Source organism: Nuphar pumila, chromosome 6 (assembly GCF_984573655.1).
Source record: "Nuphar pumila chromosome 6, dmNupPumi1.hap1.1, whole genome shotgun sequence".
NCBI lineage: Eukaryota > Viridiplantae > Streptophyta > Magnoliopsida > Nymphaeales > Nymphaeaceae > Nuphar > Nuphar pumila.
The window spans coordinates 87,651,912-87,665,428 of record NC_143254.1 but is presented as its reverse complement, the minus strand read 5'-3'; the positions used below and the strand labels follow the sequence as shown (position 1 = coordinate 87,665,428).

At 40.8% G+C, this 13,517-nt stretch overlaps 1 protein-coding gene across 1 annotated transcript; it reads left to right on the top strand.

Moving 5' to 3' along the window:
* The first annotated feature begins 10,358 nt into the window (after positions 1-10,358).
* On the top strand, positions 10,359-13,022 carry LOC149835048 (putative glucuronosyltransferase PGSIP7). The gene is made up of 4 exons (XM_090010377.1): positions 10,359-10,705; positions 10,813-11,071; positions 11,198-11,399; positions 11,998-13,022. Exons 1-4 carry the CDS (start codon positions 10,452-10,454, stop codon positions 12,696-12,698), a joined length of 1,416 nt encoding a protein of 471 aa, XP_089866503.1. The 5' UTR covers positions 10,359-10,451; the 3' UTR covers positions 12,699-13,022.
* Positions 13,023-13,517: the final 495 nt, after the last annotated feature.

Sequence of the window (13,517 nt, the reverse complement as noted above, 5' to 3'; positions counted from 1 at the left end):
AACTCTTTCAATATTGGCGCTAAAGCTTCTGGGACATCTGTGGCTTCTTCTGCCTCGTTTATAGTGCGGATTGTGACAAGAAAAGTCTTGTCACTGCTTTTCATGCTTCTCTTCAGCTGGAGCGCAGACACCAAGAACTCACAGGGCTTTTCTGCTATCGCAGTAACCATGCAGAGTTGATTCTCACTCTCAAAGCTGACAACGTTGAGGTGGGGCATCAACACTGCCTTGTAGCTTCTCAAGAATTCCATCTTGAGGATGACTTTAAAATCATTCATAGGTGCGACTGATAATGTGATCCTTCCTGATCAGTTATGGATCTGCACTAGTGCATCACGAGCGACACCGTAAATGGCTTTAGCCTCCGAATTAACTGCTTTTATGCAGCTCTCTTTTTGTTTCCATTGTAATCCCAACCGTTCTGCTTCTTCACGCGAGATGAAGTTATGTGTGGCACCACAGTCTACCAATGCCTTGGTAAGCCTTTCGGTGAGCAAAAGTTTCAAGTACATCAATTCTTTGCATATTGTCGGTTCCGCAATAGTTGTGACCTTTACTGCATTCATCATCTGCATTGCGCTAATTGTTGGCGCCTCTGCAGGTTGATCCTCTTTCTCACCCTGAATAATATTTGCAGCTCGGGGTGCATGGTTATCTCAATTCCTTTGATTAGGGTTTCTGTTGGGACATGTATCCTGCCAATGATCTCGATGGCAGATACGACAATCACGGTGACGATAATTGCTACCCTGAAAGTTATTCCAATTTTGGTTATTGTTTTGACCATCTTGTCGACCATAATTTTGCTGGCTCTTCCGGCCAACATTTTGTCCTTAGTCATTCCTTTGGTTGTCCCTTCGATTGTTGCGATCATTTCTCTATTGTCTGCCTTAAAATGCAGGGTCATTCCTATCAAGCTCGGCAAGTTTTTCTGCAACCACCAGTGTCTCAGCTAGCATTGCAGTGTCGTGCCGAATGAGTTCTTGGTTTGCCCATCCTTGCAACTTGTTTCCAAAATAGAAAAATCGATCCTGATCATCCATTCTCTCAACTTCCAGTATTATCGAAGAGAATGCCTTGACATAGTCATGCACTGACCCTGTCTGTTTCAATGCCAGCAACCTTTTGTGGGCCATTTTCTCTTGATTTTTAGGTAGAAAGTTGTCTCGCAATTCCTTTTGGAGATCCTCCAATTAGACTATAGCAACCAATCTCCGTCGAACATCACCCAAGCGATGTCTCCACCAGAGAGTCGCTTCATTCGCAAAGTACATTATTGCAGTCCGCAGCCTATCTACGTCCTCCTCTATCTTCGCGGCTTCTAAAAACTGGTCCATTTCATAGATAAAATTCTCAAGATCCTTTGAGTCCCGCGTGCCTTTATACTTTGCGGGTTCAGGTAGCCTGTAACGTGGTATATCCATGTATGTCGCAATGCCACCAATCGGGGTAGTCCTCAATTGTTGCTCCAACTATTCATTCTTTCGTCGGACAACATCCAATTCAATAGCCATGATGTTGAACCGACCCAACAGATCATCAAATCTGGTGAAAAAGTCCTCCACCGAGTAGTTAAGTTTAGTGGCAAGACTTTCCATCGAGTCTTTCACTCCATCTACTGCTGTCTTGATTTCTGTATTGAGATCATTAAAAGCGACACAAGTTCCATTAACCAACTTCTCCATGTTGGTCACTGTATCAGTCAACTCTGCAATATCGCGCAAGATGACTGACATTCGATCATCGGCCATGAAATCTTCTTTAGCAGGAACCATACTGCCTAAAGGGGTCATGACATTCTTCTTTGGTGCCATTGTCACTTCCAATGTCGACAAGGCTTTGATACCAACTTGTCACGGGCTTAGAAGCGAAGGCCCCCATGACATAGCTTTCAGAATTTGCAAACACTGAAAGCATGCCTTTTATGCGCACAAGCAATGCATATCACGCGTGCACGAGCGGAAGCAAGAGTACGTGCATGCACAAAAACAAAAAGAGCAAAAAGACAAGGATACAAAAAGCTTCTTTATAGATACTTGAAAACAAAGTACATCAAGAGGGGAAGAAAGGGTCCGAATACACGGGGTTCTTAAGCCGTAAGGCCTTGTGGGGCACTCTACAGTGCCAAAGAGGTATATACATCAGAGCAAAAAGGTGAAAAATGTGGCGGTCCGGAACACAAATAATGCTTGTGGATAAGAGCAAACGTCATGTTTTCGTGATCCAATCGTCTTATTTTATTGAAAGGCGAGCTGGGGTGGGGTTTGGCAGAACCCCCACCAGTTGTTATTCAATGTACCACTGGGTTTTAAACCTGCAACGTCCCACCGCAAGGAGATGTGCATTGACAACTCCTACCAACCATGCGGAGCTTCCGTTGGTAATCCAACCGTCTTGCACATCCTTTCCCTGTTTTCTTTCCTAACATAGCATAAATGCTCTCTCTCTCTCTCTCTCTCTCTCTCTCTATATATATATATATATATATATATATATATATATATATATATATATATATATATATATATATAAACACAACCATCTAAATCAAATACCTAGCCATGCTGGCTCAACCTACCGTACTTACGCTCACCTTCCTGATGGTATAAACCTGTAGCACACTCTTTGCCCTTAAGAAGTCGTTCAGCTTTGGCTAAGCAATGACTTATCCCTTACCCTAATTAAGGCAAGGGATTTGATACTCATGGGAATGGAAGCCTGACCACCCGTCTAATGGCCAAGGCTCTCCTCCACTAGGGATGACAGTGGATGGGGGAAAGCGGGGCCCCTCCCCACCTTGCCCCGTTTGGACCGGGGATGAAGGGTATGAAACGGAGATGGAGGTGGGGACGAAGGTTAAAATCCATTCCCATTCGGGGATAGAGGCGGGGATGGACTTACACTTTTCCCCTCCCTGCCCCGCCCCCATCTAGCCCTGCCCCACCCCACCCTCAGTCCTTCTAAAGGATGGCAATAGACTACGGGGAAATGGGGCCCCGCCCCACCTCATCCCCGTTTTAATCAGGGATGGAGGACATGAAACGGGGATGAAGGCGGGGGTGGAGGTTTTAATCTTGAGATGGGGCGGGGGTGGAGGTTTTAATCTTGAGATGGGGCGGGGGTAGAGACCCTGTCCCCCACCCCCGCCCCGGTCCATTGCCATCCCTATCCTCCACCACTGTGCCAAACCCCTTGGGGCTACAAATCTCGGTATAAATTCAGCTGGAAAATGAGAGCTTTTGTTTTTATGCCATTTTCTGTGGAAGGGGGCCAGGAAAGGGAGCCTCTTTTGTAGGGTTGAAAACACAGACATGTCTGAACAGTGGTGGAGCTATGTAATAAATGAAAAATCCTCTTCTGTGGGTGTCCATAAAGGTTTCCTCGTTTGGTAGCGCTGTGAGTTGGACTTGTAGATCTCACCAACTTGACAAGACCTCGTGAGTTTGAAACCTACAGGGTGGACTTGACTGGCAAGTTCTTTTTTTTTTCTTTTTGAAAAATAGGACACGAGGATGCAGATTTTTTTTTATATTTAATCAAGAAAAACTAATTTTTAACATTTAAATATTAAATTATTGTTAAAATAATTAAAACTATTAAATATTGCTCATACCGTGTCCACATATCCGCTGGTGTTAAGTGGGACACACCACAAAAATGACATGTCCTTGTGACAATTTTGGGTGCATAGTGAGAGCTGATCCTGTCAAACGCTGGGCGAGATAGGAATTTACAACCCCAAACCCCACCCCTCTGTGCGTTCCACTTGTACTGAGCTACTGTAAAGTCTTGATAAACAAGCTGGGGTTAGACCGACACCACCAGTTACACAACATACCATTTCGTTTTTGAACTTGCAACGTCGCAACACATGGTCACATGCACTAACAGCTCCTACCAAACAAGCGGAGACCCCGTTAGTACCATGAAAATGGTCCCGTGAGTTTTACAGCATCTGTTCTATTTACAATACATCATGTAATTAGTTTGATTTTAACGTCACATTGTCATATTTTTTAGAAACTTGATCATTTTTCATGTTTTAATTAATAGCCTTTATATTTTTATTATATATATACCGAGAATATAATTTTAGTGATGTTTTTGAGAAAAAAAAATTAATTTGATGCGAGAATTTCCCTTGCTAAAAATTTTTTCCGAACAATATATATTGCGTATAGATAAAATCCATGCTTTAGAAAGGTGTCTCCATCGTTATGACTCGTGTGAAAGCAAGGTCATGACCGTAACGACTGTTTAGAATGAACCGTCCGGGAAGGGTCCGTTCTGAGGTGGGTGAGAAATGGGTGCGGTCGCACATGAACTTCTAGCCATACCCGTTCTTTCTTATCTCTTGGATTTGGTCAAACACTACCAACACAAAGGTAAAAAAACATAAAATTTGAAGAATCATGGGCTCGACTCAGCCCGGCAAACTTCTTAACCCTACATGCCAGCTCGATCCACTTGACCATAGATCGGGTCAAGCCGCGAATTAAACCCCCAAAAATTGAAACAACTCGATCGGTCCAAGTTGCCCTGGACCTTGTATCTTGTTGCACGAGTCTGGTCAAGTCTTCTTAGTTGCACCGAGCTGTGGTATCCCAAGTGGTAAGCAAGGTCCTGTTAAAGCCCAGGTTCGAATCCCTCTGCCACATGGGGCTTAAGCGATATCTGGTAGGGGTCTGCCTAACCACAGCTTGCCTTTCGTAAAAAAAGACTTCTTAGTTGCATTAGACCATGCTTAATCCCAGGGATATGTGAATCAAGTAATGGGCTCGCTTCCTTTTTAAGTAAACCCCAGATAGTCCACCAACTCCCATGCTTTATGGCAGCTGATTGGTGAAAGTGAATCCTTGTATCAGTCGGGTTGATTGGGCATCCTTCATCTCCAGTATCTTCAAGCATGTGCAATACCCCAAAGATGTTGGTGATAGGTGCAGCAGCACACTAAAAGTGTGCAATCACATTATACCTGATTCTCCCCAAATTGATCAACTTGATATATTCCTCTGAGAACCGAAGGGTCGTGTTTGTCTTGGCGTACCCAACCATGTTGTCCCGAGTCTAGTTGACTCCGTGGTATGGTCTGAGTCATAAAGCATTACAGACAGGCATCAACACCTATAAAATTTTTTTAAGTAACTGCATGGTTGTGTTATTGCTATTCTGATCGGGCCTGAGTAAATAATACTAATTAATCACTAACCGACAAGTACAAATTGTTGTTAAACAATGCAAACGCTTGTTAAGATATGACCCTCCTGAGAAAGGCCACACCCCAGACACTCTCTCACCCAAGGCATTCATAACTTCTTGTCTTGCGAGTTACAGGGTGTCAGTTGCACCTGCTCCTTTTGACTTAATATCTAGGCCCTCTTTATTTTGAAACCTCAAAAAAAAAAAAAAGAACAAATTCTTTTTTATCAAGGACACATACATACATGATTAGTCACTAGAAAAAAGGATAATGATAACCTCACCTAACTTATAATAATAGAAATACATGAATTATTAAGACAAAATTTTATAACTTGCTATCCTCTTGACTATTAGGCTCTGACTCACACTCTCACTCACCCTCTCTATCGAAACACTTATTAATTCAGATCGACATGAGAGTCTAACTACATTGCATTATGAGAATTCATGTTATATATTTGAAACATGTTGACCTTCACAATCATCTTTGTCGTTAAGGCCCCCTTTCTCTTGATGATACCCTACTACAATCCCAAAGACATCATAAGTAATACCTGTAACTCTTACTTTTTTTTTCACGATCAGCCAATAAAAAAAGGTTTCAATTTATTCAAATGAAAATTTGAACACCTATTGATTATTTCTAACAATTGATTATAGAGTTGATGGTGCAACGTATTCTTGTACAAGCCATTTTATGGAGGCGTATATAGGGGACGTATCTGTAAAACCGTATCCCTCACCCTCTCGTTCACATTGTGGACGTGGGGGGAGTGAGGAGGCTTCAATCAATAGAGAAACAGTTCATCGTGAGAAATGGTTCCTCATGTTAAATGTGAGAAGTGGACCTTCTCGTAAGAGCCCACGACCTCTCTCGTCTTCCCAATTTCAGAGAGGGATAGAGTTGTGAAAGAGATAGCTTGAGAGGGTGATCGAGAAGAAGAGAGGGGGAGTGACACCACCACCGATAAGTAAAACCCCTTTCCTCCCATTTGTTGAGAGAGACAAAAAGTGATGCCCTCTATCTCCACCAATGTCATCCTTGGGTTGTCGGTAGTCTTTACTGCGGGAATACGAGAGAGAAAGGAAGAGGGACCAAGGTAACACCTCTGTCCCAGATGCCAGCAACCCCTGTCATAGCCATAGACGATCGGAGGGTCGTCGGTGGCACCGTTGTGGGAAGAGAGCAGACAAGGGTGTGACACCCCTACCACTATCGTCAAAAATCAGGTGGTTGCTAGCATTGTCTGAATCAAAGGAGAGAGACGACAAAGGGGTGCGACCCTCTGTCGTAGGTTTTAAAAAGAACCCACACCAACTCTATCTGGTTCGTACCGAATCAAGTCGGCCAAGATTGGGTCTATGCCGGACCAACTCGGTTTGGGTGTGACTCAAACCAAGTGTGGTCAGGATTATATATATCTATATATATAAGGGGGAAACTGAGACAATCACTGTCTCGATTTCTCATCTTGAATCAAATCTAGATCTAGATCCAGTTAGACCAAACCCAAAATGGATTGGATAAGACCAAACCAGAATGGATCAAGTTTGGATCCAGTTCAAACTAAAACTTAAACTGAGTCTAGATCGTGTTGGTACTAAACAGTGACCGAACCCGTTTTTGAGTTAGGTTGTACCATATGGGGATCGAACTAGGTCTGATCTGATTTGTACTAAACTGGATCTGAATCCAGTTTGCTATAAAAGGTTTGGTAACTGAATCCTTTTAGGATCAGTATGGACCAAACCCGTTGGCTCTGGATAAGATTTAATGAATTCAGGAATAAATGAGTAAGAATGAGAAAATAAGAAAACAGGTTAGACCCACTTGGGTCGGGTCGAACTCTATTTGTATACATACTTATATATATAAATAAATACATATATTAGACGAATGAGCCTTGGGACAACCAGACCTGGGTCTAGTCAGTGAAGTATGAGCTGAGCTTAGATCGAGTCATGTTCTAACCTGGATAGATCAGAGTAAAAGATCAAATTACCCTCATGGCTTATGGTCGCTATATAATTGGTAAAACAATCACAACTTCACACTCCAAACTTAGAATTGAGTAAGGTTTAGTGTGCTGGATTCAAGACGTAGAGAGGAATCTGTCTGTCATATTTTCCATGACCAAATGCACAACATAAAAAAATGAGTATCGATAAACTATTCTTTAGGAGAGGTAGTTTGGTAATTTTATAAAAAATGAGAAATGTCTGTTTAGCAATTAAGCGAGTCTTTATGTACTAAACATATCCTAATACTACTATGAGAGAATCGAATGCAGGTTAGGGTACAATGCTTGCATTTGAGGTAAAAGATATTAAGAGCATTTTTAGCTAATAATAAACAATGTGTTTGCTTGAACGAGATTGTTTGCATGAATTCATATATGTTTGAGAATGCATCCATTACTTTGCATATAATGTAGTTGTATTCTATAAATGAGTTTTATACATGCTTAAGAGACTGAATGAATGCATGTGAGCTAGCTACAATGTCAAGAATGATTTCATGTATCTTTGAGTTTTCTATGCATGTGAGAAAATTATGTGATTTTAAACAAAAATTTATATTTTATGAGAATATAGAACTACATGCATGTGAATAAAATTTAGTATTTAAGTGATTTCTTTGAGTCCTTTCTTTTAGTTATATTTACTACAATTTGAGTTATCTTGGCATGTTAGACTTAATCCCATAAATTCTAGAAGAGGCGATGAATGAAAATGGTTACCCAACGATAGTTAGAGTGAAAGCCACCATAAGCTTGGGCGACCATCGATTTATTGATGTAGAGACACTATATCGTCTGTATGCTTGAATTTTTGTAAATATTAGAACCCTAAGAATACCTTGAGAAACTTATTTGAGATAAAGAGAAAATGAACTTGAGGGAGTTCATGTGGAAAAAACAAGAGTTGCATAATGCATCATAGGGGTTATATTTCACACAATGATTTGAGACTCTAGGCAGACCTGGATGTAGCATGAGCTATGAACCTTAGGGGTAGATATAGCTCATCAGTCTCATTCTCTAGTTAGCTACCAGTTAGTCCTCTTTCATTGCAGTGCCTAGTGATCCCAGCCGAGATCGTTTAGAGTGGTTTATAATCTGGCCAATATCGTAGAATTGAAGTATTCTATACGGGTTGCTACGCCCATAATAGGCTATTTTTGGTATAACCAATCTAGAAAAATAGTTAACGTTAAGCAAATGTTAACTTATGAGTTTTGAGAAGGTCAATGAGGGGTTAAAAAAGATGAATATTGGTGTTATGTGATAAAAAAAGCCTAAACTAAGGTTAGGGTCTTAAAGCTCATCACTACAGTTGTAAGTCAAAGTTTAAGTTGCTTATATATATTTCTTACTGAATTGTAGACTCACCCCCTTTAATAATTACAATTATAGGTTTTCAAAAGCTTTTTAGAGACAGGTCAACGTAGTCGTGACTTCAACAAGTGTACTTAAATAATTAGATAAAAACTGGACTTTCATTTGGTTTATGATTTTATTTTATAGAACTCACATATATATATATATATATATATATATATATATATATATATATATATATATATATATATATATATATATATATATATATATATATATCATGTGAGGGATTTTATTATGAAATTGTGATGTTTTATTTTGAATTTTTTTTATGCTACTGCACTCATTTTGGACTCTTTCCTCCGGGAAGTAATACCTACGAATTTGGATTCGAGAGGTCCCAAATTGAGGTGTTACAATATCCAATAATGACTCGGTTTTGGTTTCATCTTGATGGTTTGGGAACGAACTCAAACCAAGATCATCTTATCCAGGTTGAAAAAACAAGTGTGAGAACACTATGAATCAAAAGTCATGGGGCATGATGCCGGAGGAAGAAGATTATAGTTTGTATCGGGCTTTCTTATTGTATTGCCATGGTAACTGAATGCCTATGGAACTGCACTGTGCCTACCAGCAACCCATGGTGATTAACTTTTATAGTTATTTAACAATAAACAAACAGCTCTCACACACACACACACTCAAAACTATATCACAAAATTGCAGATACAAACGGTGACACGATGAGTTCGCGATAGTTTAGCAATTTTTTTTCTAGAAGCATGTTTTTTTATTAGTTTATTGATTAAAGATAACAATTTTTTATATTTCACGTATAAGAATAGGTAAATAATAGCTACTATAGAAACCACTCTTTGTTAAAAAATTACTGATTTTTTTTAGATCAAATGCTATGGATGTGAACTACATGGTTTGTTAAGTAGGAAACTTGTTTTGAATCATGTGATTATAACATGTCATTAGATTTTTAAAGGATCCAAAAATCAATGGCCCACAATGTGTCAAAATTTCATGACTCAAAAGGTCACATTTTTATATCACAAAAGCACGATCCAAACTTGATCCTTAGCATAGTAATCATGCTGAACACATCTGCATGTGTCGTTAGATTGAGTTGATAGCTCATTAGTGTCCATAGCCAATATTTATCCTATAACAATATATATATATATAAGTTAAAGATGTTATTAAAAATAAAAAATTATTAAATAGTAAGATGTGTTCCATACGTTATGGCCCATTACCAACCAAACATGGCGTCCTTGATAGAGAGAGAATATTTGCTACACTGCCTCAATTATATTGTACTTTATTTTTGAAAAACATTTTGATCTTTTTGTGGCACAAGCCCCATAAAATAAGATGTTTTCCACGTGTTATGGGCCATTACCAACCAAAATGGCGTGTCCTTGATAGAGAGAGAATATTTGCTACACTGCCTCAATTATATTGTACTTTATTTTTCAAAAACATTTTGATCATTTTGTGGCACAAGCCCTATAGATATTTGATGTCGAAGACAGTCGAGCCATGCAACCGTGACTTTCTCCTAGGAATTATGGTACACTAGAGGGCACCAAATATAATCTCTCTGTATTTCTACAGGTACCGTATTCTCTACAAGAGCCGTTGATTTTCAAAAGTTTTCGTGGTTTCGTTTGTTTTGAAAAAATATATTGCTCTCCTAGTGCATGATAAATTTATTTTTTATGTTCCGTATCTCTTAATTTTATTTTGGTTCCTCTCTCTCTCTCTCTCTCGGATTTTCTCATTCTGACCCTTCTCCCTTGCGCCTCGTTTAAGGCAAACACCCAAGAGACCACCCCCGGGATGGGCACCACCGGAATCCTCTCATTGGCTCGCGATTGACTCATCCGACCAACGATGCTGAATCCCGGCGCTCTTCTTCCATGGGTGGTCTTCCTCACTTTGGTCCTCGGCCTCCCGGCCGGAGCAACTCCAGCGCTGGAGAAGCACAAGAACGCCTACGCCACCATGATGTACATGGGCACTCCCCGGGACTACGAGTTCTACATCGCTCTGCGCGTCCTCCTCCGCTCCCTCGTTCGCCTGAAAGTCGACGCCGATCTCGTCGTAATCGCCTCCAAAGACGTCCCGGCGAAGTGGGTCGCCGCTATGTAAGCTCATCACACCTCCCCTTTCCCTCCTCTGCATTTCTTTGTTTTTTTTTTTTGTCTTCTTTTCTGCTAAAGATGAGAGTTGGTTCGTGATTGAAACACAACAGGGAGAATGAGGATGGGGCGAGGGTGGTGAGGGTGGACAACGTGGAGAATCCATATAGGAACCAAGCTAATTTCAACAAGCGGTTCATGCTCACTCTGAACAAGCTCTACGCTTGGAGTCTGGTGGAGTATGAGCGGGTCGTAATGTTGGATTCTGACAATATGTTCTTGCACAAAACTGATGAGCTCTTCCAGTGTGGGCAGTTCTGCGCTGTGTTCATAAACCCCTGTATTTTCCACACAGGGCTCTTTGTTTTGCAGGTTCGTGCTTTCCCCATTTTTTTGTTTAGGGGGTTTTGTCGTTGGATGGGTGCTGTTGTTTTTTTGGGGTGTTGTGTCGATGGGTGTTGGTTATTTGGGGTCTTGAGATGTGGGTTTTGGTGGCAGCCATCAGAGAAGGTGTTCAACATGATGCTGCAGCAATTGAAAGATGGGAGGGAGAACCCTGATGGCGCTGACCAGGGGTTCCTGGTTGGGTACTTTGATGACCTTCTTGAGCGCCCCATGTTCAAGCCCGGTGCTAATGGCACAAGGCTCGATGGGTACTTCAGATTGCCTCTGGGATACCAGATGGATGCTTCCTTCTATTGTAAGATCTCTCTCACTCGATCCCCTGATTAACCGGTTCAGTTTCTTTTCGTGTTTTTCTAGTTTTTGTTTCTTTTAAAATGAGGAGGAAGTCAACAAATGCCGGGTTCTTGTCGGAAGGTGTAGGTTTTGAGCTCATCTCTCACGAGAAAGATATCTCTGTTTTCTATTTTTTGTTCGACTCCCAATTGTGATCGAAGCAAAATTTCCTTTTGTTGGTTGCCAGATGGGCAATTACTATATTTTGCAATTCTATTTTTTTTTTGAGATAAATGAGAAAGATTATATTAGAACCAGAAGCAGAGACGATGAGGAATCGTCATACAGCAGGAATAAATTTGCAATTCTAATGTTGCAGCAGTTGTTTAAATATGAAATATGAATGAAGCCCAATTCGTAAATGTATATGTTGCCATTGATTTGTGTGGTTTATTTAGGGAAATACAGAGCATGACTGTCGTATATTCCCCATATATTGTAAATTTCATTATTTTTGTACACTAATATTTCAACAGATTCAATAATTCAATAGGAAATTGTATATAGAAAAAATTACACAGGTGTTTGTGTTTATAATGAGACCTCCTCTTTAATTGCAGATTTGAAGCTAAGGTGGAATATACCATGCGGCCCAAACAGTGTGATCACATTCCCTAGTGCACCATGGTTCAAACCATGGTACTGGTGGTCCTGGCCCGTTCTTCCCCTGGGCTTAGCTTGGCACGAGCAACGCCTCACCCTGTTGGGCTACGCGGATGACTTCCCTTACCTCATTGCCCACACTGCTGTCTACCTCCTCCTCCTGGCCACTACCCGTCTCTGCTTGTCCCGCATCTGCATCCGCCGCTCCTCCGAGAAGCCCACCGCCACGGCGTTCGCCTCCCCATTGTATCCAATTGCCATCAAATGCTTCCTGTTCTTGCTGATCCTAGCTAGCTACACCATTCCATTCTTTGTGATACCCCAGACAGTGCACCCTTTACTGGGTTGGGCCCTCTATTTGGCAGGCTCATCTGCGCTCATGTTGGTGGTGGCCAATGCCTTCTTCCTGCCATTGCTTCCTGCGCTCACTCCTTCCATTGTGATAGCCGGCGCCTTGTTTGTGATGGCATTCCCTGCATATAGTGATGGTGTTGTTAGAGCTCTCTCCATCTGGGGTTACTCATTCTTGGCTGCTCCTTTTGTATGGAGCTCCATTTCTAGATTGATGAACAGCATTCAGGTCTCACTTGACCGTGAGACCTTGTTTCCTAGTAGACCAGGGGAATTGCCGTTGCCCCAATTCATGAAGGTCTATTGAAGGTTTTGTCAATCATCTATGGCAAGCATGACGCAGAGATTGAGGTTGGCTCCGCTTTTTTCTTATATGGGAGACTGAAGGATAGAAACCGTTGTGTGTATTTTGGATTCAGATTCTTCTAAGAAAGGAATAGAGAGGAGGAAAGACATTAATTATGAGTAGTTGAGTGGCAGAGAGTTGGTTGGTGTTGTTATTCTTTCGATATTAATTAGCATTGCCTTCACTGCCAATTAGCCATGGATACTCTTTTCTCATATTGAGGAGGTGAAAGTCTTTTATGTATAAGTTTCTTACTGACAAAAAATTGCCCCTGTTTCTGTACAATTGTCGTCGTTTTGCTTCTGGTTCAATGTGCTTTTCAGTTGCATGATCGTGAGAATGGAACAGAAGTATCTTCGGGACCATTTGAATGTCATTGACTGACGCCTTTGGCGTGTGTTTGTTACTTTGTTTTTTAAAAAAGACGACACTTTTAGGCCGTTTGTGTATGATATTTTAAGCCGTAGTCACAAATATCAACGATATTTTGAAATATCACGATTTTCAATATCTGCTATTTTGCCCGTTGAAACCACTGTTTTTTTTTCAAAATATCATCTGTTTAAAAATAATCATGTTTTAATAAGACTTCAATGCATTATTAACACGTTAGAAACAAACTCTTTTCGTTTTTATTTTTATTTTTTTGTGTTAATTATGTCCACTACATATATCGACACTTTTTGAGAAAACCCAAGTTTTGAAAATGTAGACATTTTTCCTCGCTGAGATTGGGACTACGCCCATGTCATTCATTCTCAAATCTTCTAAGGTCTTTAA

Bases quoted from the DNA above. Each gene is read 5' to 3' on its own strand.
- LOC149835048 (XM_090010377.1), top strand. From the start codon at position 10,452: ATGCTGAATCCCGGCGCTCTTCTTCCATGGGTGGTCTTCCTCACTTTG. The intron at 10,706-10,812 runs GTAAGCTCATCA...GAAACACAACAG, and splicing joins GCGAAGTGGGTCGCCGCTAT to GGAGAATGAGGATGGGGCGA. The intron at 11,400-11,997 runs GTAAGATCTCTC...CTTTAATTGCAG, and splicing joins GATGGATGCTTCCTTCTATT to ATTTGAAGCTAAGGTGGAAT.